Here is a 25430-nt window from a genome sequence, read left to right as displayed (position 1 = left end):
TAACCAATAGCCACTTGGCAGCTACATTGATAATTTCTTATTTCTGGAAAACATGAAATATGCAACTAGCTTATTAAAGCAGACATAATTTGAGGGTTAGCCTTTTTGGTGATTAATTCCACAAAATGAAGGTAGTCATTTAATAAATGCATATTTGATGGTGCAAATGTTTGTGCTTTTGGAAAGGCCTATTTATTGGCCGGGTGCTGTGGTGTATATGCCTATAATCCTAGCAGCTTGGGAGGCTGAGACGGGAGGACCCTGAATTCAAAGTAAGTCTGCCTTAGCAACTTAGAGAGGCCCTAAGCATCTCAGTGATACCCCATCTCTAAATAAAACACAAAATAAAAAGGAGGTGGACAGCTGGGGATGTAGCTCAGTGGTTAACTGCCGTTGAGTTCAATCCCTGGTACCCAAACAAAACAAAACAAAAATGCTCATTTATTGGTGATAAATATTGCCATTGAGGGTTACTGTTTTATCCTTCAAAAGGAAATTTGCCTTCAGAGTAATAAGATGCATGGGCCTGAAAGATGACTCTTCTTTAAATAAAACAAATTATATTTTTGTTCTTTCCCATGCTGTGCATCCCCTGACTCAGTTTTGGTTTGTCCGTTTTTGTTTAGAATAGCTAGATGTCATGGGACAGACACTGTGATCACTTTGCTGCTTCTCACATATTTTCTAGCACCAAAGGGAGCAAACCAAAGAGGTCAAACCAACAAAGATTTGAAAGTAGAGTTGCTTTTTTTTCTGCAACATTTTAGTAACCTTAACTCTTTTTGCTACGATGATATACTTCAAAAGTTGGCATGACCATCCATTTATTCTGTTTTCTTTCTGGCGGGGGTTGGGGACAGGTAATGACCTCACTGCTTACTCAGTAAATCCAAAAGTTCCTATTCATCTGACCTTGTGAACATTCCAGTTTGAATCTGCTCTGAATGACTAATAGCTCTGATGTCCCTGTCAGTGCCACAGTGTTGCCTAGGAATTGTTGAATAGTCAAAATCGGTGGTTATTGAAAGATTATAAACGTCAGCGGATGCTTTCCCATGTGAAAATTTTCTTTCGGAAACTATTCTGACTCAGTTGCCCAATCCAGAAAACTAGTGTTACTTTTCATAAACCACTATGGCAATTTCAAGAATAAAGACAAGGTTAAAGTGAGATATGGCTAGATGAAGGGTTGCATATTTGTGAGAAACAGTAAATAATCGTTTGTCCATCTGACAATGAACTTACTCCATATTTATCAGAAGACAAGTCTTAAGTACATAGTCAGAGCATATTCCCATAAAAAAAAAACATTAAACTGATGCTCTTATGAAAGAACATCTATAAGGTGTAGGTGTGTAGTAAGTTGTATTTGTATATATAAAATCTTTTCCTCTTGATGTCTTTTGTATTTTCACAGGAAAACTCCCACACTCATTAAGTTGCTATCCCATTATGATATCTTTGAGAGGAGACTGTTGTATTTTAGCCTCCCCACCGAGTGAAGTCTCATTATAATTTGTCTCTTTATGTTTCCAAAATGCTGGGCTTACATGCTCAACTCATTAATGAGACTGGAAGGCATCTCACAATGGCGAGTTTGTCGCACTAAAGCCACACAGTTAAAAGAATGTTGCAGTTTAATCCATTGGCGCAGGAAATGAATTTGCAGTGCAGTTTCCCAGTTGAGGAGAGATTGATAGAAAAAAGTTCCTTTTCAAAATTAAATTAATTGAAAGCTATTTTAATTTTATCACCCCCCTCCCATTAGGTATATTCTTAAAGTATGGGGAAAGGAATTTAATATAAATCCAAGTGTTTTGCTAGTCAGTCAAGGAGAAGTGTCTTCTTTACTTTGGTTTAAAAACATTTTTATTGTTTTGTCCTTGTTTCTTAGGTCACAAAAGATATTTTCTTCACATATTTTCTTCATAAAGGCTGAATTGTTTTTGTGGCTAACCTGATTTGACCATAACACACTGCCTGGTGGGAAGTGTTAAACCTCTTATTTTAAGCTAAACAAGATTACTCTGAAGGCTGGCATTCAGGGATTGCTTTTAGTGTAATGGGTTAGGGGCTGTAGCACACCCCTTGCAGTTCTACTAATTGAACTCTTTGGGCACTTCAGTTTCAAATAGTTAGCTCTAGAAAGGGCTTGCCATGGGTACGCACGAAATTGCTAAGTGCTTGATTCCCCCATGTTAAGTTAATGAGGAAGAATGGGTCACCATGCCAACGAAAACACCATAGCAATGGGCTGAGAAGCATCTTTCCCCCGATATTTGCTTCCCATTTAGAGGCTTCTGATATGCTACAAATGCTGCAGAGTGTCAGACAAAAACCAAATAGGATTTGAAATCAATGTGTTATCTCATACAATACGCATATGCAACTGTGGTTGGTCAACCTGAATTTCACCTCATTTCATTTGGAAGGCAGTTAAAATGTTCATGTGGTGTTTGTTAATTTTTAATTGTTCATTTTTTTTTTGGTAATAGCTTCCAGTATTGATTGAACAAAGACTGTCTATTTAATTTCCTTTGGTTTCTAAGAGCATTTATTTTAACTTGTAACAACCACTTTTTAAGTGGACTTTATTTTTAGGACAGTTTTAGGTTTATTGAAAAATCCAGAAGACAGAGTTCCTGTATACTTCACACTTAGTTTGCCCTATTATTAACATCTTGCAATAGTATCATATATCTGTAGCAATTAGTGAATCAGTACTGATACCTTATTAACTAAGTCCATAATTTGTTCAGAAGTCCTTTTTCTGTTCTAGGGTACTGTGTAGGATAGTGCCTTGTATTTATTTGTCATGTCTCTTTAGGCTTTTTATCATGACAGTCTTCTCAACTTTGATTTTGAAGACTTGCAAGTTTTGAGGATTCCTAGTTAGATATTTTGTAGAAGTGTTTTTATTTCAAATTTACCTGATCTTTTTTTTTAAAAATGTTTAGTGTGGGTTTATGAGTTTTGGGAGGAAGAACAAAGATGTCTAGTGACATTGTCATCACATCATAACAATAATCTATTTGCTCTTTACATGGCCTATCCTAAATGCTGACCTGAATCACCTTCCAGAGATGGTGTTTTCAGATTTCCGCACTGTTAAGTCACCCCGTGTCTACCCCTCCAAACTCTTTTCATCTTGCATACTCTTTGGGAAAAAGTCATTATGCACAGACCCCATTTAAGTGCTGGGAATTACGCCCCTGTCTTTGAAGATAACATAATTATTTGGAATTCTTCTGCAAAGAAGGTTTGTCTCTACTTATTATTTATCTTTATGGACTCATGGAATTTTATTGCATATTTGGGTTACCTTATAATCTAATGTTATTTTACTTATTTTTGTTGTTCAATTTGCTCCAGCTGCAACCATCCCAAGATCTTGAGGTTGATGCCTCCATCCCATCGATGCTTTGCTCTCGTAGTTGAAGGTGTGTTGGACACTTCCAACCTTTCCTTCCTACAGCTGCCTCTAGGTTTATCTTGTGCATTTCTTGCCCCATCAGTTCATTTCACCAAGGAGCTCTGTGTCTTTTTATTGGAAAGTGATGTTAGGAACAAAGGTCTAGAGGTAGGTTAAGAATCATTGAAGGAGTAGATGAAATATTTTTAAATCAAACAATTATAGGCAAAATTAGTAAAAATCTCAGGTGTAATTAAAAAGAATAGATGATCATCTTAGGTTTTTTACTTACATGTTTTTAATATTCTAAAAACCTTTCATTGTTTTAAGTTGGTGTTAGGCATGAATAAAGATGATGAGGAATTTTAAATAGACTAATAGTTGCAATTGTAATTGAAAGAAGGAAAATATATAAATTATTGTCCTTGATGATCTTTTACTACAAATTAACCCAAACATGTTTGATATTAAACTTTGATTAAATTTCATGTGTCATTAAATGACATTCATTTAATATGCTTTGGTACCCTGAGCATTGTCTCCTTTCAAGAGAATATTATTTAGTAAGTAAATATAACGGAGTCTAAATTTTTTTCACACATTTTCATGAACAGATTTCAATCTGTAACTGATTTGATCTATTGAACTAAATTATGTATCTAATTGAGATGTACTCATGGTTTCTAATTGTTATTTATACTCAAAGGGAAAGATTATTGCATATTACAGAGTCAGTTTAAATAAATGAAGAATTTCTCAAGTCCACAATGTTGAATTTCCTAATAAAAATTTTTATGCCCCTACTACCATTCCTAATCATATTTGTAGCCATGCATTTCTTCATGTCTTGTGTTCAAAAAATTGTGCTTTTATATTTGGGTTTGGGGGTGAATATCCAATGAGAACTCTTTTGGGAAGAATGTGGCTTAAAAAATTCTGTATTCATGTAAGGAAAGCTATGACTTTAATAATGAATGGTGGATAGAAAATAGATGATGCTAGGTTTTTGTTATGTCTAGATAGTCTGAGAAAAAGGTCTTATAACTTTCAGATACTGATTTTTATCTACTTTATTATTACAACTACTATCATTGCCAAGGGCTTCATTTGGAATTAAATGAGCCTTGCACTTAAGTAATTTATTCTCATTAGTTTGCCAAAACGTGTGTCTCATGATGGTTTTAATACTCCAAGGAAGAATGTTTACATTTTTCTTTCATTGAAACTAAAACATTCCTTTCAATTTCATTGATGTCCCAGAAAATCTGAGATTTGAAGACAAAATTGAGACTGCCATCATCAATGGCAGTTTTCCATGAATAATGGAAAGGGGAGCAGTTGTAGATAAATTAGTTGTATTTTGAGTCATTTTTTAGTTCTTTAATCAAAAACTTCCATAGAAGATGATAATCCTCAGGGCTCTTTAAAGGCCTCACCACTAATTAATATGGTGAGGTCTTCTCATTAGCTCCTGCTTCATAATTCAGGGCTACGTTGGGAAGATTTTGGTGTTTTGTGATTAGTTTCACATCATTTGCTTCTTAAGCGCTGGCTCTGTTATTTTACTCCCATTAGTGTGTCAAAAGAGTAGAAATAAAGTTGTCAGCTGTGAACCTTATATGCTTGGCTGATTTTTAAATGTTGGTCAGTTTCACCAAAACCCTTCTAAGCCAGGTGTGATAGCACACACCTGTCATTCTGGTGACTCAGGAGACTGAGGCATGAGGATCAAAAGTTCAAGTCTAGCAGCAGCACTTTAGTAAGGCCCGTAAGCATCTTAGCAAGATCCTCTCTCAAAAAATGAGAAATGCTGGGGATATGGCTCAGCAAGCAGAAGGGAGGGGGAGAAAAAAAGAACTCTAGAATTTTATAATTAGAAAATATTGAGAGTAGACTGATTTTCCTGTTTATTTTTAAAAAGGAATTTAAGAAAGACGAAGACAGTGGAACTTAAAATATTAATACTTTCATAATGTCATTTTGTGAAAAAATATGTGAATTGAAACATGAAGAAAACCCTGTTCATTCATCAATTGGCATGAAATATGTTTGATGAGAATTTTTTTTCTTAAGCATGCAAAAACTTTCCCAGTTCTAATTCTGCTTTTACAAAGAAGTTGTAGTCAGGAAAATGTTCCTATGGAACATATGTGATGGCTTCAGTCTGTGCTTTTTATGAAGGGAGATATTGAGAGACAGTGTGTATATGTGGACAGGTAAAAAGGCCCGTTTCTATATGATGACAGTCAAGTATTTGGTAATGGTGCACTGAAGTTTTGTGCAGTATCATTATTTTATGAATCTTCATGAAGGGAAGTGTAAATTTTATGTAGCAGGATTAACTTAAGTAAAAGTTTGAGGGTAAAGTTAGTTTAAGAATCCTTTCTTCAAATGTCTACAAATGTCAGGCTCTGTGGTACCCTCTGGGGTTTCAGAGATATGTCCCCAGTTTTTGTAGATTAGATCTAAAAGCAAGCTTTTGCATGGTATTGAAATTTTGTAGCTCAACCTATGTGCATTGTGTGATTTAATTTTGTCAGCTTGAAGGATTGTCTAGCAAAATTATTATAAGTATCACAAAATAATTGTAGGTAGTATTAGGACATGGAAAATAATTTTTTCTTTACTGTCAGAAACTTGAAATAGCTACTATAAATAACAAAGAAAGTACAGGAACTCATATATCAGATACTGTCTATACCTAGAATGTAGATTTGTTCACTTATTATTTAAATATTGTTTAAACAGTTTTTCACCACATAAATAGAAATTTAAACACATTGTATTGTCAGATATTTTAGGTTTTTTTTTTTTTTGTGTGTGTGTGTGTATGTTTGAGGGCTGTGCATAGATATAGCTACTCACAAATTCTAAGACAGTTTTGTCTTTTATCCATGAACCCATATTCCTATCTCAGAGATATCATCTTATGTATAGTTCTTGACTTGGGGAAAAATGCCTTGCATACACACACACACACACACACACACACACACATACATGCATTTATGAATTTTTTTTCTTGAATGATCTCTATAATATGCATATTTTGTAGTATGATTTCATACTAATCATGATTTGGTTCATTTCTCCTAATTGCTATAGTATCTATGTGTGTGTGGTATCTTCATGTTATATGTAGTTTTTTTTCTTTGAATTGCCATATGGATTCAAATCATATGGATAGTCTATGGCTTATTTCTAATGCCCTATTGAAATTTTTGGCAGTTTCCTTTTTTTTTCTTCTTCTCCTTTTCTTTGTCTCAGTACTGGGGATTTAACTTGGGGACATTCTACCAGTGAACTCTACCCCCAGTCTTTTAAAAATTATTTTTATTTTAAGAGAGGACCTTGATAAGATGTTGAGGCTGTTCTTGAACTTGCAGTCTTCCACTTTTGCCTCCTAAGTTGCTGAGATTGCAGGCATGCACCACCATGACCAGCTCTTTTTTTTTTCCTCATAACAATTTTGCATTAGATGTCTTATACTTAGACTTGAGAGATTTTACTAGCATGTATGTAGTAAATGCACATTATCAAATCATGGGTGAGAAAAAATTTTTATCTTACTACATACTTCCAAATTTCCCATTAAAACTGTACAATTTGTACTTTCCCAACAATTAGTGATTGTTCCTATTTCGACACAGTTTCAGTGATATTTGTTTATATCCTAGTATCTAATTTTTTCATTTCAATCTTTTTGAAATAAATTTAATTTTTAACTTTTTAATTTTTATTAACTAATGAGATTGTGTGTCTTCGTAGAAGTTTATTGTAGTCTCTGAATTTTCTGTCTTTATATATTTATTCATTTATTTACCCATACTGCAGATTGAACTCTGGATCACTTTACAACTGAGCAATATATCCAGTTCTTTTGGTCTTTTATTTCGAGACAGAGTCTCACTAACTTACCCAGGCTGACCTCTGTTTCGTGATTCTCCTATCTCTAAGTCTCTGGGATTACAGGCATGATCCACTGTATCCAGTTCTGTTTTTATTTTTACTTCGTTCTTTCTATAGTGTTATTTTTGCTTTTGTTTTTCATAATTAAGAGATTCTTTTTTTTTTTTTAAATGCTGGAAAGAAACCTAGTCTTCAGTGTATTGGAATAAGACTTGGATATTTCAACCCTGAATTCTACTTACTCTCATGGCTTCAGTGCCTTTTTAGCCTGGCCACTCTGACACTCTTTTATTACATTTAAGTATTTAATTTGTGCCAGAGCCTAGGTGAAAGCATTATTTATGTTTTATTATGGTTTATTTATTTTAAATGAGGAAAACACACCTTAAAACTGGGAAATGAAAGTCTGAATCTGACAACATTTTTAGTCTGTGCTAAGAACTGGACTTGTACAGATATGGAATTATTCTCAGCTTTGTGAACAGTTGAATCCAATGGAAATTTTAATAAGCAGAAGTTATTCACTTTTTAAAAAAAACTTATAATTGATATGGATGGACCTTCACATTTAAAAATTGCTATCAAAGACACTGTGACTCTTTTCCTTCCTCCCAAAGTTTTTTTTTTTTTTTTTTAGACAGTGAAGAATGTGAAACTCCAATAACAGGGTTTCTCATCTTTGTTATGACAAATCTACATCCCATGTGTCAAAGACTACTTGTTATACCCAGCAACCTTAACAATGTGTTCAAAGAAACAAATATGATTTGTTACTGAAAAATTGTAATTTTGCCTATTACTGCTATGGGGAGTCATGCAGAAAGCACTCTTAAGTATGAATTTCAAATCAAAAGAGAGCTTTATTTACTCGGCCAGGGACTGCCACCCACCACAGAGACTTAAGCTCTGTGGGAGGACAGCAGCTTCCTGGTCTATCCAAGGAGAATATAAGCACAAAAACCACAACTGAGTGACTTGCTTATCGTCATGTAATCTAGCCAATCATAGAAATTAAAACATTAATAAGTGGGTCCTGTGGGCTCTAGGCAGGATTGGAATTTTCCAGTCAGCAAGCAAGCAATAAACAGAAGCAAAAAAAAGCATTAGCTTTGCAGTTCAGTTGACCACAGTCCTGGGTTCAAGCAGGTGCTAGACAGTCATATCCTGAATTTGGGTGGAGGTCAGTGGGGCGAGAATCTACTTCAAAGTCATGTAGACGCAGAAGGGCATTCAAACCCAGGATATAGCTCACCAAGACCACCACTGCATCCTGAGTAGGGTACACTTTGTGGAGTACAAAGTACAGAAAGACAATTTTTATAAGAAAACAGCTTTCATTTCAGTTTCTCAGAAACAGCTCTTGTAACAGTTTTTTATAGAAGGCAGCAAAGTGGAGTCTTAGGCCTGTCTGTGACAGTTCTTGCTTTATAAATTGTCTTATCTCATTTATCAAAATCTTATCTGTAATCTTTAGTTTTTACTAATAACTTACTTTTTACTAATAACTTACTTTTTACTAATAACTTTTTACTAATAACTTACACTCTTATTGATTGTATTTATCAGTTCATAACACAACATTACTCCTTGGCAAAAGTTGTACTTGGGTCATGTTTAAGTTCGCCACACTTTGAAGTCTCACCTTTGTGTGGATTTTGCACCTTTTTAACTTTCAAGTGTTTCTTATCCACTCGTTGGAATGTCCATACACCTTCTATGTGCTCACCTCAGGAAAGCCAGTGCTGGATCAGTTTGATACACCAACAAGCACAAAAGATGTCAAGGTAAACCATGTGGTTAATTAGCTCCTGGTCTCTGCTCAATAAAAGTTTGCTAATCTAATTCATGGGTTAGAATATAGTGACTAAGTTGGAAACTAAACCTTTTTAATGCCTTAAAAACAAAATGCAAGAAAAGAAAGATTTGTAGGATGTGTGAATGGGATTAGAGAGATTGGGTTTTACCAGAATCCCCGTTTTTATAGGTGATAATTTTTATAAAATTTTATGAGAGGACATTAAAGAGATTTGGAAATTGCAATTTAAAATTTAGGCTAATATTACAGGTAGTAGTACATCACAAGGCTTAGAGACTCTTCTATTGTAAACATTTCAACATCAACCTTACTCACTGGTTTAGTTTCCTTTAATAGTGGCATTTATATAATCCTTATAGATCTCACCATTTAGTTAGAATGAGTGGATGTGAACATTTAGTTTCAGACCTTTTAGTACCTATTCATCTTAATTATTATGTCTGTTGAAATGGAAAACTGTTTTTGAAGTGTTTTCAAATATAAAGTATTATACTAGTAAATATTAGCATTTTATTACCTATGTTCATTTTATATTATTTTTGTTTTTTTAAATAATGGGTAATATTTATTTTATTACTCTTTAAACATTGTTTTTCATTTTCCATTATTTATTTAAAAATTATTTTATTGGGGTTGGGGTTGTGACTCAGCGGCAGAGTGCTCGCCTAGCGCATGCAAGGCCCTGGGTTCAATCCTCAGCACCACAGATAATAAATAAAATGAAGGTATTGTGTCCAACTACAACTAAAAAATAAGTATTTAAAGAAAAATTATTTTATTGAAGTCTAATATACATTGAATACAGTACATAAGTCTCAAGTACTTAACATGATTTCATATATATGTACATATATAAATTCAAATATACATATATGTATGAAATCATCATATACATAAAGATATATAACATTTCCTGTATCTACCTGAAATTTTTTTTCATTTGTTCTTTTTAGATATACATGATAGCAGAGTGTATTTTTACATAGTATACATACATGGAAAATAAATTCCCATTCTTTTCTATAAATTTCCATGTGGTTTTACATGATGTCGACTCTTAATACTTAGACTTTTATATATTTTCATTAAGAAGTTTTCATTACTCAAATCTTTGTTTTGTAGTTCACTGTATTTTCATATTATTTCATCATTATAATCACTATAATGATTTCAAACACATCTTCAATCTCAGTGTTTCATTTTGATGATTATTAAAATTTAATAAAGGATTAAAGATGTTTTGTTAAAAATTAATAAAGTGGTTTTACCTGAGGAAAGATTAGGTAGGTTCTGTTTTGGGAAATAAAATCAAATTGCCTCATTATTATGGCTGACTTCATCTAGAGTTTCAGGACTAGGGAAGAACTGGACCACACTGACCTTTCCCAAGTGGAGCTTTTGCCTTTCCTGATTGCCAGTGTTTTTGTAATGCTTTTTCTTTTCCTCCTTGCCTCTCTACTCACTGCCACCATAAGGTAATCACAAGGTATAATAATAGAACTGTCTTGTTCACACTTTGAAAAATGGCTTTTTGGTCCAAATTCAGAGTTTGATTTTTTTTTTTTTTTTTTGAGGGAGGGTACTGGGGATTGAACCCAGGAGTACTTAATCACTAAGCCATTCCCCAGCCCTTTTTTATTTATATTTTATTTTGATACAGAGTTTTGTTAAGTTGCTTAGGGCCTGGCTTAGTTGCTGAGGCTGGTCTTGAGCTTGCGATTCTCCTGTCTCAGCCTCTGGAGCTGCTCTGACCTGTGATATGATCTGTGATAGCTTATCTCACTTATTTTTATCAAATGGTATGTTTCTCCCTTGTGTAATATAAAAGTACTCAATTATATGACTAATTGAGTTGACCAAGATAGAATTTCTAAAGTATGGTTTTGTGACATTTTATTTTTGTTTTCTGAAATTAAGAAATTCTTGGGCTTTTCTTGGGTAGAATTTCAAAAGAGCAACTGAATGGTTTGCATTAGTTCTTCTTAGGTTGTAATGAAGCTATGCACCATATCATTTTGCTAAGACAGATCTAGAAGTTAAAGATTCATGGTGGGCAAACATGATCAATCCTTCTACCATTAAAAATGCAACCTAGTGTATGGATTTAGGTCAAGCAAAAATATTTGTAAAACACTAAGACAGTTAATGTTATGAATTTAGCATTATAATCAGATTAACATGCAGTCCTATTTCTTAGAAAACTTGTGGAAATTATGAACAATTTTATTTCTCATTTTTATCTTTCTGAATTTTTGTCTTCTAAATTCCTACCCCTTCACTTCTTTTGTACTCAGAATTACGTCTCCTAAAGTAATTATGGAAGCAAAAAGGGACATTATTACCTCAATTGGGGGAGGGGTGAACCAAAAAATTATCAATGAATCACAAACTTTTGAAAACAATTTTTGGTAGAGGAAAAAGTTTCAAGATCTTAGGACAAGACCTCACTAATGACTTAACATTGGGAAAGTCTGTTTACAAAGGTCAAGATCATCAAGTAGAATATTGTGTTGCTCCCATTTTTAGATTTTGAACTAGAGAGGACAGAAGAGATGAAGGAAATGGGCAGAATTGGAACGAATTTTGAAGTAGAGGTTGAGAGGTCTTGATAATGAATGGTATGTGGAAGGGAGGCTCCGAAGGAGAAACTGGTTACATGGTTTTACCATTTTTCTGAGGGTAGGGATGGTTGGAGTAGGAACATTTTATTAGTTTGGTGAAGGTGGGAAGTCAAGCGTTCTGTTTTGGGCATTTTGAGTTTGAATATTGAGAGTGAATGTGCCTACAGGCAAGTCAATAAATGGCAACAGAAGTAAAAGAGGATGAAGGTGAAGTCGTGAAAATCTTAGAATTCATAAAGAGGGTTAACAAATGTTGCATTCCACCAATATCAGTGATACCACAGGGCAGCCAATGAAAGGCTGGCCTGTAAATTCTGCAGGTGCATTCAAGACCATGAAAAGGAGACCAGCATAGACAAAATGACATACTCTGACTGCCTTAGATCTGAGCAGAATCCTGACATGCCCCCCATTTTTTGCCATGATTCTTTGTCCCACCCCATAAAAAACTCTACATTACAAAATTAAAGAAGACAGCTATTATGTACCTACTATATATTATGCAGTGAACGTACTGTGCCAATTGTGGTCTCCTTTTGATTGAACACCCGACAGTAATACATTGAACCCCTTTCTCAGAGGTTAATATATAGAGGTTTTGGCTATTGGAGTTAGAAAACAACAACAACAACAAAAGGTACCCTAAGTTGCATACAGACCATGCCTGTAATCTCAGTGATGTGGGAGGCTCAGGCAGGAGGATCAAAAGTTTGAGGCTAGCCTCAGCAATTTAGCAAAGCCCTAACAATTTAGCAAGTCGCTGTTTCAAAAAAAAAAAAAAGTGTGGGGGGGTGGTGGTGTAGGGATGTGGCTCTGTGGGTAAGCATCCCTGAGTTTAATCTACAGTACTAAAAAATTTAAAAAATATATAAAAAGGTGGGGAGGCTGAGGATATAGCTCACTTGGTAGAGTGCTTGCCTCACATGCACAAGGCCCTGGGTTTGATCCCTGGCACCAAAAGCAAACAAATAAATGTTATATACAAAGTAGGATTCCATAGTCCATTTTTTTTTTAAAGATAATATGTCCCCAAGCATCTTTAAAAGGAAATGGAAATGAAGTCCCATACTGGAGCCGTGATCCTATGCGTTTACTGTCTGTTTAAAAATGTATTTCATCTCTTACTGTTAAGTGAAATGTCCCCATGCTGTATTGACAATGATCTTTATTTTTCTCCCTCTCTTTTGGTTTCAGAGGAAGAACTTGTCTCTCTTTCTCAGCATTAGTTTGTTAACTTTCTGGGGGACCTCCCTTTTGGGGGCCCGCTTATACTGGATGGGAAACAAACCACCAAGCTTTTCCAACTCTGACAACCCGGCTGCGGATTCCGATAGCCTGCTGGCTCGCACGCTCACCTTCTTCTATTTGCCAACCAAGAACCTCTGGTTGTTGCTATGCCCAGATACTCTCAGCTTTGACTGGTCAATGGATGCTGTGCCTCTGCTCAAAACAATTTGTGATTGGAGAAACCTACACACTGTGGCCTTCTATACTGGACTCCTCCTCCTCGCCTACTATGGATTGAAGAGCCCAAGCATAGAGAGAGAATGCAATGGGAAAGCTGTAACCAATGGCAAGCAGAATGCAAACGGACATAGCTGCCATTCAGATGTGGAGTACCGGAACTCAGAGATTAAGCCCAGCTTTGCATCCAAAGTAGAAAATGGCATTAAAAATAATGTATCAGAGAGAACTCAGCTCCCTTCTACCGAGAACATTGTTGTTCTGTCTTTATCTTTGTTGATAATACCCTTTATTCCTGCCACAAACTTGTTTTTCTATGTCGGCTTTGTAATTGCAGAGCGAGTATTGTATATTCCTAGTATGGGCTTCTGCCTCCTGATTACAGTGGGTGCCAGAGCCCTTTATGTCAAAGTCCAAAAGCGGTTTCTCAAGAGCTTGATTTTCTATGCTACAGCTACATTAATTGTTTTCTATGGACTCAAGACCGTGATCAGGAATGGAGACTGGCAGAATGAGGAGATGCTGTATAGGTCAGGGATAAAAGTAAACCCAGCTAAAGGTAATATTTTATTTTATGCTTTTGCCTGGGCAGGTTAAACTTTCTACTTTTTTTTTTTTTCCTTTTTACTTGTTACCTTAAAACCCAGTATTACAGACAAAGAGATCCTTTTATGTAATGCCTATATCTTTCATTATTTTTTAAGAGATGTGCAGTAAACCCATTTAGAAGCATATCCAGCATTGCATACTTGAAATAGGGAAATGTTTTCCCGTGTTTCTGAAGAATTAGGATTCATGTTCTTTAGAAATATTGAGTGTCATCTGAATTTCGAAAATGCTTGGTTTCCACATTTTTAAGATACTGACATTGGCTATATCTTTCATCTGGTAATAAAAGTCATCTCATGTAAGAATGTTCTAGCTCTTCTATTTTCTAAGGATTGCCTGAGGAACTGCCAGAAGCATTGGAGGTAAGGTTCCCTTTGAATCTTGGAGTTGTGTCTCTAGATGTCAGTGTGTACACTAGCTTGTGAGAGTCATCCCTACCTTGTAGAGGTTAAATAACAATTCTTGAGTCACTTAGGGAAACCAAAGTGACTGACTTTTCACTATATAGAAAGAAGATTGATTAGACCTTTCTTGGTAAGCTTTTGGTTTAGGAAATTATTTTAGCAAATCTCAAAATCATTAGCCAGCATAGAAATTAATTTCCTTTAAAGCAAAAATAAATAGTCAAAAGCTGTTACAGTGGATTATTCTGGCTTAGGCAATTTAAGTGGTGATGGAAACCAGATAATAATTGAACGAAAATAAGTGTATCATTTTAGTGCAGAAATATATCACAGTAAATATTGCCAAAAAGTGTTGTTCTACATAAGTCAGTTTTTATTCACCCTTTACATTATGGCTGCTTCTATAGAATTTGAACCGGGGTTTTTCTCGTCATTCCAATATAATTCCATATCGGTATTCAAATTCCGAAGGTGGAAAACTGTTCCAAATGTATGAAATGGCCTGCTGATATATATTGGGGTATATCCAAAATCTAGATACCCAGAAGCAGCTTTGGCATCCTTGTCTGATTGGCACAAACTAAGTCAAGAAGTTCAGTAAGCAAATACACATTTCTTTAAGCCAAGGAACTAATTGTTGGTACTTACAATGCTTAATAGATTGCAGGGATTTTTAATGAAAAGTAGAAGCATTAAAGTTGAGCTAGGGCATGGCATATAATTCCTCAATTCTTTCTGAAAAATCATTGCCATGTGCCTTTTCTAGGTAGTGAATACTGTAGAGTTCATTGAATGTCTGAACCCAAGTCTTGCTCTAAAAATGTTTTGCAAGTCATTTTGGCAGAATACTTTCCAACTGTTTTTTCTTCACTAGAAATAAGTATGCAGAATAAGTTTGTGTTGCCAATGTATTCTCCTGTGGTTTAAAACAGATACATGGCAAGGAATAAAACAAAATCCTCAGCATGTTATTTGCATCGGTGTTATTTTGAGGATTTATTAAAAATTTTTGTTAAATTTCAAACTAAGCTAATGTCATAAAGTGTTGAGATAACAAGGACTTAAGTTAGATAGAACTGTATTCTTTCATGTGACAATCTAAGCATGTGGCAGTGCAGAGCTGATAAGATGGCGCCGTGGGTTTTCAGGATCTGTGCTCCTTGTTTGTTCCCTTGCCATCTCAGTGGTGTCACCCTGCCCATGTGGTCCAAGATGTTTCATTATCACATCAGCACTTCAGCTGTCAGGAAGAGGGGGGACAAAGGACCAACTGTGGGTGTACCAGTTCTCATTAGGAGCATGTCACCTAAATTGCACCTACTGTATTTGCTCACACACTGTTGGCCACACTTAGCTACAGGGAAGGCTGGGAAGCCAAGAATCCAGCCAAATTTGATTACTCTGGAAGATATTCAGATACCAGAATGTAATAGCATCTCTGTCCCAGAGTAGGTGAAAACATTTTGTAAATTTGTAGGTATTTTTCAGCATTATTTACTGTTATTGCTTTTATTTAGGATTTTTGAATATGATATTTTTGTGACATGATTAAAATGTTCAATCATTTCTTCATCTGTTCACTCCAGTGGTTATTATGCATTTCCTTGGTTTTCAAGATATTTCTAAATCTCTTTCTTTCCTATTTTTTTCTCAGTTGTAGATGGACACAATACCTTTATTTATTTACTTTTATGTGGTACTAAGGATTGAACCCAGTGCCTCACACATGCTAGGCAAGTGCTCTACCACTGAGCTACAACCGCAGCCCCTTTAAGTCTCTTTCTTGACACTTAAAAAGTGCTATAGTATCTAGGCATTCCAAAATATTATTGTTAAATGAATGTATGACCAATAACACAAGTCCCTCAAGACGTCAAAAATTGAATTCCTGAAACTAGCTGTCCCACAAGTGTACCAGCCAGCTGCTTTGCTTGCCATCTTTGATATCTCACTGATGGCAACTCCATTTTCCCAGAACCTCTGGCCCCAAACCTGGGAGTCATCTATGCCTCTTCTCTTCCCTTTCCACCACCACATCCATTCCATTAGTTATTCCTCTCTGCTCTGTCTACAAAAGTACATCAGGAACTTGACCACTTTTTTACTACCTCCAGTACTACCACTGTGGCCCAAGCACCACCATCTTTCACTTGGAATATTATCAAAAGACTCTAAGCTGATCTCGTACCTTTTGTTTTCCACCCTTTTAGCATGCTTGTAATTTTTTTTTTTTAATTTTGAGGCAGATATGATGTGTAGTGTAGTAGGAGATGAGGAGATAAGGTTTTATGTTAATGTGGCTCAGAACTGAACTGTATTTAATGTCTGCTATAATCTTAGGTGGCAGAAGTGTCACATTCCTCTAGTATTCTTTTGTTTTGTGTCCCTTTTTGCCTTTGAGCTTCCTTAAGGACTCAATTTATGTTTTTCATATCTCTAGCTGCAATCTTTTATTATACTGGAGCCTTGTGGGTATGGCATAAAGTGTGGCAGAGGTGTTCTGTTATCTCATGATTAAATGTCTGCTTCTCTGGGATGTGACCTTCACAAGTGGTTCTTGGCTTTCCCTGTGTACCACTTCTAGTTGGGACCTGAAGGCTAAAAGTGGCTGGAGAAGAAGGTGTCCTTCTTCCACAATTCTGGGATACGGCTTTGGTAAGGTCTTTCACTTAGAGAGTAGGTATTTGTATGTGTAATGCTTTGGGTATATTTCATAAAATGTATACTACCCCCACCCCACCCACTGCTGCCTCGCCAAACCTGGGAAAGCATTTTTCTTCTTTTCTTTCTTTCTTTCTTTCTTTCTTTCTTTCTTTCTTTCTTTCTTTCTTTCTTTCTTTCTTTCTTTCTTTCTTTCTTTCTTTCTTTCTTTCTTTCTTTCTTTCTTTCTTTCTTTCTTTCTTTCTTTCTTTCTTTCTTTCTTTCTTTCTTTCTTTCTTTCTTTCTTTCTTTCTTTCTTTCTTTCTTTCTTTCTTTCTTTCTTTCTTTCTTTCTTTCTTTCTTTCTTTCTTTCTTTCTTTCTTTCTTTCTTTCTTTCTTTCTTTCTTTCTTTCTTTCTTTCTTTCTTTCTTTCTTTCTTTCTTTCTTTCTTTCTTTCTTTCTTTCTTTCTTTCTTTCTTTCTTTCTTTCTTTCTTTCTTTCTTTCTTTCTTTCTTTCTTTCTTTCTTTCTTTCTTTCTTTCTTTCTTTCTTTCTTTCTTTCTTTCTTTCTTTCTTTCTTTCTTTCTTTCTTTCTTTCTTTCTTTCTTTCTTTCTTTCTTTCTTTCTTTCTTTCTTTCTTTCTTTCTTTCTTTCTTTCTTTCTTTCTTTCTTTCTTTCTTTCTTTCTTTCTTTCTTTCTTTCTTTCTTTCTTTCTTTCTTTCTTTCTTTCTTTCTTTCTTTCTTTCTTTCTTTCTTTCTTTCTTTCTTTCTTTCTTTCTTTCTTTCTTTCTTTCTTTCTTTCTTTCTTTCTTTCTTTCTTTCTTTCTTTCTTTCTTTCTTTCTTTCTTTCTTTCTTTCTTTCTTTCTTTCTTTCTTTCTTTCTTTCTTTCTTTCTTTCTTTCTTTCTTTCTTTCTTTCTTTCTTTCTTTCTTTCTTTCTTTCTTTCTTTCTTTCTTTCTTTCTTTCTTTCTTTCTTTCTTTCTTTCTTTCTTTCTTTCTTTCTTTCTTTCTTTCTTTCTTTCTTTCTTTCTTTCTTTCTTTCTTTCTTTCTTTCTTTCTTTCTTTCTTTCTTTCTTTCTTTCTTTCTTTCTTTCTTTCTTTCTTTCTTTCTTTCTTTCTTTCTTTCTTTCTTTCTTTCTTTCTTTCTTTCTTTCTTTCTTTCTTTCTTTCTTTCTTTCTTTCTTTCTTTCTTTCTTTCTTTCTTTCTTTCTTTCTTTCTTTCTTTCTTTCTTTCTTTCTTTCTTTCTTTCTTTCTTTCTTTCTTTCTTTCTTTCTTTCTTTCTTTCTTTCTTTCTTTCTTTCTTTCTTTCTTTCTTTCTTTCTTTCTTTCTTTCTTTCTTTCTTTCTTTCTTTCTTTCTTTCTTTCTTTCTTTCTTTCTTTCTTTCTTTCTTTCTTTCTTTCTTTCTTTCTTTCTTTCTTTCTTTCTTTCTTTCTTTCTTTCTTTCTTTCTTTCTTTCTTTCTTTCTTTCTTTCTTTCTTTCTTTCTTTCTTTCTTTCTTTCTTTCTTTCTTTCTTTCTTTCTTTCTTTCTTTCTTTCTTTCTTTCTTTCTTTCTTTCTTTCTTTCTTTCTTTCTTTCTTTCTTTCTTTCTTTCTTTCTTTCTTTCTTTCTTTCTTTCTTTCTTTCTTTCTTTCTTTCTTTCTTTCTTTCTTTCTTTCTTTCTTTCTTTCTTTCTTTCTTTCTTTCTTTCTTTCTTTCTTTCTTTCTTTCTTTCTTTCTTTCTTTCTTCTTTTCTTTCTTTCTTTCTTTCTTTCTTTCTTTCTTTCTTTCTTTCTTTCTTTCTTTCTTTCTTTCTTTCTTTCTTTCTTTCTTTCTTTCTCTCTCTCTCTCTCTCTCTCTCTCTCTCTCTTTCTTTCTTTAAACAGTGATGTCTAAAGCAACTGGTAAAAATTACTAGTTAATTGTTTCTAACAGTTTCTGTCTTCAACAGTTCCTGCTCTGGGTTAGCTCACCTCTGCCATGACTCTGGATTTGCCTGCCTCTCTAAATCTCAGAGTGGCAGTAGCCCTGTGACTGCAGAATGCTGATGGCTCCAAGAGGAGTCATTGATTTTCAGTTAGTTGAGCTGCTGCTGCTTATAAGGATAGAAGTGATGACTTCCAAGCTCTTTAATGTCTGAGTTGAACCTTTGCTTCTGTTGTTGTATCCCTTGGGGCCACACTGAGCCAGCACTCCTGTGACCCTTTTGAAATGTGTCAGAGTATGTGTGGCATCCACTGCCTCAGTCGTTTACTGGCTTTCCATTTCTTTCAAAGTAAAAGTACACAATCAGGGATAAGACCCTGTACACCTACGAGCCTCTCTCCCATTCTCCACACCGGGCCTATCGGCTCCTTTGATGTGGCTTTTATATGCCACGCCGACTCCTAATACAGAGCTTTTGCATGCATAGTTGCTTCTTCCTGTTATGTGTTTCCCCAGATATCCTCCCTCACCTCTTTTTGCTCACATTATCATGAAGTTCTTTACACACAATTGTCTGCTCTCTTATAGAGTACAGCTACGCACTACCTCTGCTTTTTGGAGCATTACCAGTCCTCATTCCATTTCTTTATTTTTCTCATAGCACTTATCACTATTGGGCATACTGTGTTTCCTCTACTTACGTGTTTATTGTCTGAATGCCTTGTCAGCATACAGTAAATTATAAGGTGCAAAAGGAAGGGTTTTCTGCATTTTAAAGAAAAAGCCATATATGTACTAATGACAGTGCCTGTTACAGAGAAGGCATTCAGCAAAGAATCTGTTGAATATAAATGTCATAGTGATTGTTCTTCTTAAGGAGTTCATAGTCTGGTTAGAAACAGAATGTACATGCATGAAATAAGGCAAAAGTGTGAAATATGTTATGGATGTACCACACACTGAGGGATGCTTCATAATAAGAGTGATAGAATTAGTAGTAGAGCTGGTTTTGGATTCCAGGATTTCTTTTTGTGGCATATGCTTTCATTTTGATAAAAACAAAACTCTTTCATTCCAGGTTCCTAAATTTTTCAATTCATAACATGCTAGCAATAATTCTGGCTATAGTTACTTCCGTAGCAATTATGAGACTGGCAGCAGTCTTCCTTAAGGGCAGATTTTTTTTTTTTTTTTTTAGTTTATTATGTTATGTGAGCACAGCTAAAGATTAGAAACCCTTGAAAGCCAGTCTTTTCTGAAGATTTTCTGAGATTACAGACTGGAGTTAGTTTAATTTTTTCCCCCTTTGAAAGCCTTTGCAGATTTTGAAGTATTTCAGTCTATCATGAATATGATTTTAAGCCTCATGAAGCATTATCCATTAAAACTGCTGCCTTCAGTAATGGGTCCTGTAGACAGCTGCCAGTCATTAACTGATTGGATGCAAATGAGGATGGGTAAAGCCTGTCATAGTGACTGTGCTGCTAATTTATGGTTAAATCTGGATAGTGGAGAATGATAGCTGATTTAGACTATGTAAACCACAAGTCCTGTCTCATTATGTGGTTGATAATGTCAGGAAAATACTAGACATAGTTGATTACTCTAGTTTGCTGATTTCACCATGACTCTTTGCATTTTTGTGCTTAGCAAAGAGGAAATTTTCTGTAATGACTGCCTTAATGAGTAAGGCATATTGTATTTGAAAGGGTTTTCTTTTTTCTCCCTTCAAGACATTTTGTAAGCCATATTGATTAATAATTGTTTGATAAGAGCATATATTAATCCATTACAGATCAGTTCAATGTATGATCACTCTTCTTGCTTGGCTTCTGGCCTCAGCTAAATATCCATGTGTCCTTATCTCTGTGGAATTTGGCACCACTGATCTCTGCTGTTATGGATCTATGCAGTTTTGACTGTCTCTCATTTCACATACCGCTGTTTTCTGTGTTTTTTACCTTCTATCTCAATTGATGTATTCTTTCAGTACTGTCCAGAACCTTCCTTCACTTCTCCTTCTCTATAGTGTCTATGGCATTGCCTGGTGTGTGTGTGTGTGTGTGTGTGTGTGTGTGTATGGTGAGTGGTAGTGGTCAGGGAAGTGGTGTCAATAAACATGTCATTGTCTTAAGTTAGATTCTTCATGACCTCATGTCTGTTGGGAGAATTTTCTACCTGGGTGATCAGCCAGCATCTCAACCTCATCACCTCTCTTCTCTAAAATAATCTTGTTATAAAATTCCTTTTTAATTAAGGTCATAATCACCGATTAACAAAGTTATTATGATAAACAGATCAGTGAGCACATAAACATAAAATAGAATGAATGATAGCATATATGGCAGCATATCTGGTGTGCTAAATGAACTTTAAAAATTAAGTTATAGATTCAGAATTGAATCAGTTCTCTTAGAACAGTTCACCTTGGAGAACATCTTACTGGGTTTTTGACCCACCCCATCCCCAATCCCTCTTCTTTTTCAGTACTGAGGATGAACCCAGGGCCTGGCAAATGTTAGGCAAAGCCTGAGCTACATCTCCAGCCCTATTTTATTTGTTCATCATGTCTGGCTCTGACTTTCATTTTTTAGATGTTTGGAAGTAATTAAAAAAAAAAATAGTTAAGAATGCCAGGAATGGTGCACACTTGTGATTCCATCCACTCAGGTGGCAGGAGTATTGCACTGCCAAGTTTAAGGCCAGGCTCTGCAACTTAGCAAGACCTATCTCAAGGAAAAGGGTGGGGGGAGGGAAGGACTTGAAATGTAGCAATAGTAATGAGCCCCAGGGTTCAAGTGCCAGAATCCACAAAAAAGGGGAAGGTTAATCTAAGGAAAATTCATGAGCTAAAGTTTGTTCTTCATGCCTGTTTCTACTGTAAATTTGGGGATTGTAGATATAAAAGATGTATATAACATGGTGCACATATTTGCAACTCTCAAGGTAATTACTCAAGCATGCCAAGTTTACCCCCCAATGCAAATGACATATATTACCTGTTTACATATTCAAAAAAATTGTTTTAGCTCTGCAATGTTTAATAATTTTTCTTTCTGCTTGATTATTATAAAATTGAGAGTTCTAGTTCTCTTTCATCATATGGTTTCAAATTTCAAGAAATAACTGTTGAAGAAATATTATTTGTTTAGGAAATAACTCAAAATTTGGTATAAAATACTCACAGAGGTTCAATATAGTTTCTGTGTTTCTAAGAATGAAGGGCCCATACATTTTTCTGTTGTCCCAGCATTATGAACTGTGAGTAAAAAAATACCAATCCATACAAGCTCAATGCAGATAACTTTATGGTGTCTTATAATAAAGTGGTTAATATGCTGCTGATTCTAAGTCATTGAGATTACCCCTAACAAAACTTCTAAGATCTTTATTGACTTTTGAAAAATGTCAATCCTAATACTAGTGTTGTCTTAGATTATACTTAAGAAAGATTTATGCTCTGAAGACATTAAGACTAACATAAGACTAAATTAAGTATGAAATTAAATTATCATTTTCCATATTAGTTTTTTGTTTCTTAAAATGCTCACTTATAAAATATATCAATCAATTACACCATTCATAGAAAAATGTGTTTTCAGACACATATTTGCATAAAGAATAGTGCTAAAACAGGTACCTATTTAATAGCCTAAGGAGTATTACCAGTGCCTCTGAAGACCTCTTTCTATACCTCTCATGACAATTTTGTTTTGATTCATTTATTTTCTTTTCCTTAGTGTGTGTTAGATCCTCCATACAATGTTAAATAGAAGTGATGACAGCAAATAGTTTTGTTTTCCTACTCTCTTATTCTTGTCTAGAAAAAAGGGTTTTGACACTTTGCCATTAACAATGTGCATTTTATGGTTTTTTATGTATATCACTTTTATTTAGTAAGAGTTTTTTCTTATATCTAGTTTAAGAATTTTTATGAATTGATGATAGGTTTTTGCCACTCGATATATTAATTTAATGACATATTAGTAGATTTTCTGTTGTCGATGCTGTTTTGTACTCCTGGAATAAACCCAGGAATTGGTTATAATGTATTATTGCTTGTAATTCTTCTAAATTTGTTTTTTCCTTTACTTTTCAGTTATTGATAGTTCTGTCTTGTAATAGCATAGTCTGATATTGACATCATGTGAGGACTGGCAATGTAGATCAGTGGTTGAACACTTGCCCAGCACCACACACATGTGTGCACTTATGTGTGTACCCGCACACACCCACACACACAGAAGAAATGAAATGAAATCAATTGACGTTAACCTTAAATAATCATTGTGGGATCACTATCTTTTTCTGTTGTTGTTGTTCCTGAAATATTTTTATAACAAATTGGAATTAGATTTTTCTTCTTTATTAGGTGGAAGTTACCTGTAAAACTAGCTACACTTGATGTTTATAAATGAACTTTTATTCTATTGATTTAATTTCCTTCCTTGTTTTAAAAGTAGTCATATTTACTTTTGGGCTAATTTTAGTAACTCTTTTTCCTGGATTTTGTTCAGTTTAACTAGTATTTGAAATCCTTTTGTACAAAGTTATATGTAATATTTATGTCTATTTTGAAATCTTTACTGCAGCTGTAGTTTAAGACCTAGTTCTGCTTTGCATTCTTTGGGCATGTAATGTTGTATTATATCAGATTTTATAATGGTGGTGTATGTATAAAAATGCCCAGGAAATTTATTTTCTTTTTTCTGTTTGTGTAAATTTGCTGGACAGATAGTACACCTACCTTCTCGTTCTCTGGGATGGTTGTTTCTAATTCAGCCACTCAAGTCTATTTTCTTCTGGGGACCAGGGTTTATGTGGCTTCTATAATCCGACCTCCCACTTGAAGCCCAAACCCTAGCTTACCATGATTTGCAGGTACATGTAGGTGGATGTCATCTCCAGAGTCTGTTTAATCTTTCTAGATTCCTACTCGCATATAGTTTATAGACTTCAGGATTGCTCCTGCTTTTCTACTAATTAATGCTTTTGTTCAAAAAGAGTGAAATATTTTTCTGTGTACCATTTTTGTAGTTTCTGTGGAAGGATCTATTCTCTGGACATCAAACCTGGCTTGTATTAAGGAATGGGTAGCTGTGTTAGGAGTAGTATTTGAGAATGGAGTTGTTTGTTGTGGATCATAGCAGCTCTTTTGAAATTTTAATCTTCCAGTAAAACAAAACAAAGCTGCTACAGCAAGCAAAGATGTACGAATATGAGTACTAGTGTATTCGAAAGGAAATTACAAGTATTGGATTCCTATAAAGCACAGAAGGGTAAAATATGTTCATTTCTTGTTGTAATGTAAAATGACAGATAATGTCACAGAGCCGGTTTCCAAGATAACTTTATTTTGTTTCAGCCCACCCCCATTCCTGCTTCTCTCTCTCTCTCTCTCTCTCTCTCTCACACACACACACACACACACACACACACAAATCTATTGTGATCGTGGATTTAAAAGAAAATTACAGATAAATATTGAGGGATTATTGAGGAACTGAGATATTCTGGTTGAAATAGGTTGGATGTGGAGGCATGTTTATGTTTAATTCTGTTAAGAGAATTTTTATCCTTATGCGTATAGACAGCTTTCTAGTTTTGTATATCAGTTCTAAACTTTTGTATAATTTTAAAACTATGAACGTTAACATTCAAGGGGTTCTAACAGGAACATGAATGTTCGTGATTACTAAAAATTAAATAATGATCAAACATACAAAAATTTTTATATTAAGGAATAATACTATTTTCCAAGTAAGTAAACCATATGCAGATTTGATGAAATAATAGAGAAACACATGCACTTGAACATACACACGCACACCTTCTTGAGAGCATGGCTATATGATAGGCTTATTTGTAAGGAATCTAATTTCCATTACTATTATCTGCCACTCTGAACATTCATTCAGCCATTTTAAATAGAATAATTTAGTACCTTTGTGCAAAACAACATTGGATATTATATTAAAATATCAGCATTATTATCTTTTTAGAAACATTATATTTATGTGTGATAGTCAGTATTTCATTGCTGTCCAACATGCCTGACCAAACAACTTAGAGGAAGAAAAGTTTATTTTAAGTTCATAGTTCTGGAGGCATAATCCATGGTCCATGGTCTCCTGAGTCCCTTGCTCTGGGCCTGGAGAAGAGAGAAGAGGCACCAGGAACAAAATATAAATCCAGAGGCACACCATCAGTGAGCATACTCTACCTGCTTGGAGTTATCACCCACTTAGTCCATTCAAATTTGGAGGGACTCATTAGGTTACAGTTAATTTACAACCTTATCTTTTCACCTCCAAACATTCCTGCATTAACAAAGGAGTTTTTCAAGGACACGTAATTTCTAATCCATAAGAAGATACATTCAACCTTTGAACAATTTCTGTCTAGAAAATTTAAGTGTAGGGAGAAAGAACTGGGTTAGTTAGTTAATCAGAAAGTCACCTGAGAATCAGGTTTTGACAGCAACAAGTAAGTGAGATGTAAACTGAAGACATTTCTTTGTAAGTTGCATAGAATGAAGAGGAAATTTACTTTATTATGATGTTGGGGGCACTGTATATTGGAAGTTAAAGTTTGTGTAATAAGAAGAGATGATTTAATTTTTTTTTTTTTTTCTGGCACTACTTTTCCTTC

At 34.7% G+C, this 25430-nt stretch overlaps 1 protein-coding gene across 3 annotated transcripts in view; it reads left to right on the top strand.

Moving 5' to 3' along the window:
• Positions 1-25430, top strand: part of Tmtc2 (transmembrane O-mannosyltransferase targeting cadherins 2) — a 377339-nt gene that overhangs the window by 180455 nt on the left and 171454 nt on the right. For all 3 annotated transcript variants that reach the window (XM_048804528.1, XM_015482959.2, XM_048804524.1), the window contains one exon: positions 12953-13781. In XM_048804528.1, coding sequence (XP_048660485.1) covers positions 13034-13781 — 748 coding nt within the window. In that variant the 5' untranslated portion in view covers positions 12953-13033. The remainder of the gene's footprint in view (positions 1-12952; positions 13782-25430) is intronic.

Source organism: Marmota marmota, unplaced genomic scaffold (assembly GCF_001458135.2).
Source record: "Marmota marmota marmota unplaced genomic scaffold, marMar, whole genome shotgun sequence".
NCBI lineage: Eukaryota > Metazoa > Chordata > Mammalia > Rodentia > Sciuridae > Marmota > Marmota marmota.
The sequence above is the reverse complement of the archived record's forward strand: the minus strand, read 5'-3'. Positions and strand labels throughout refer to the sequence as shown.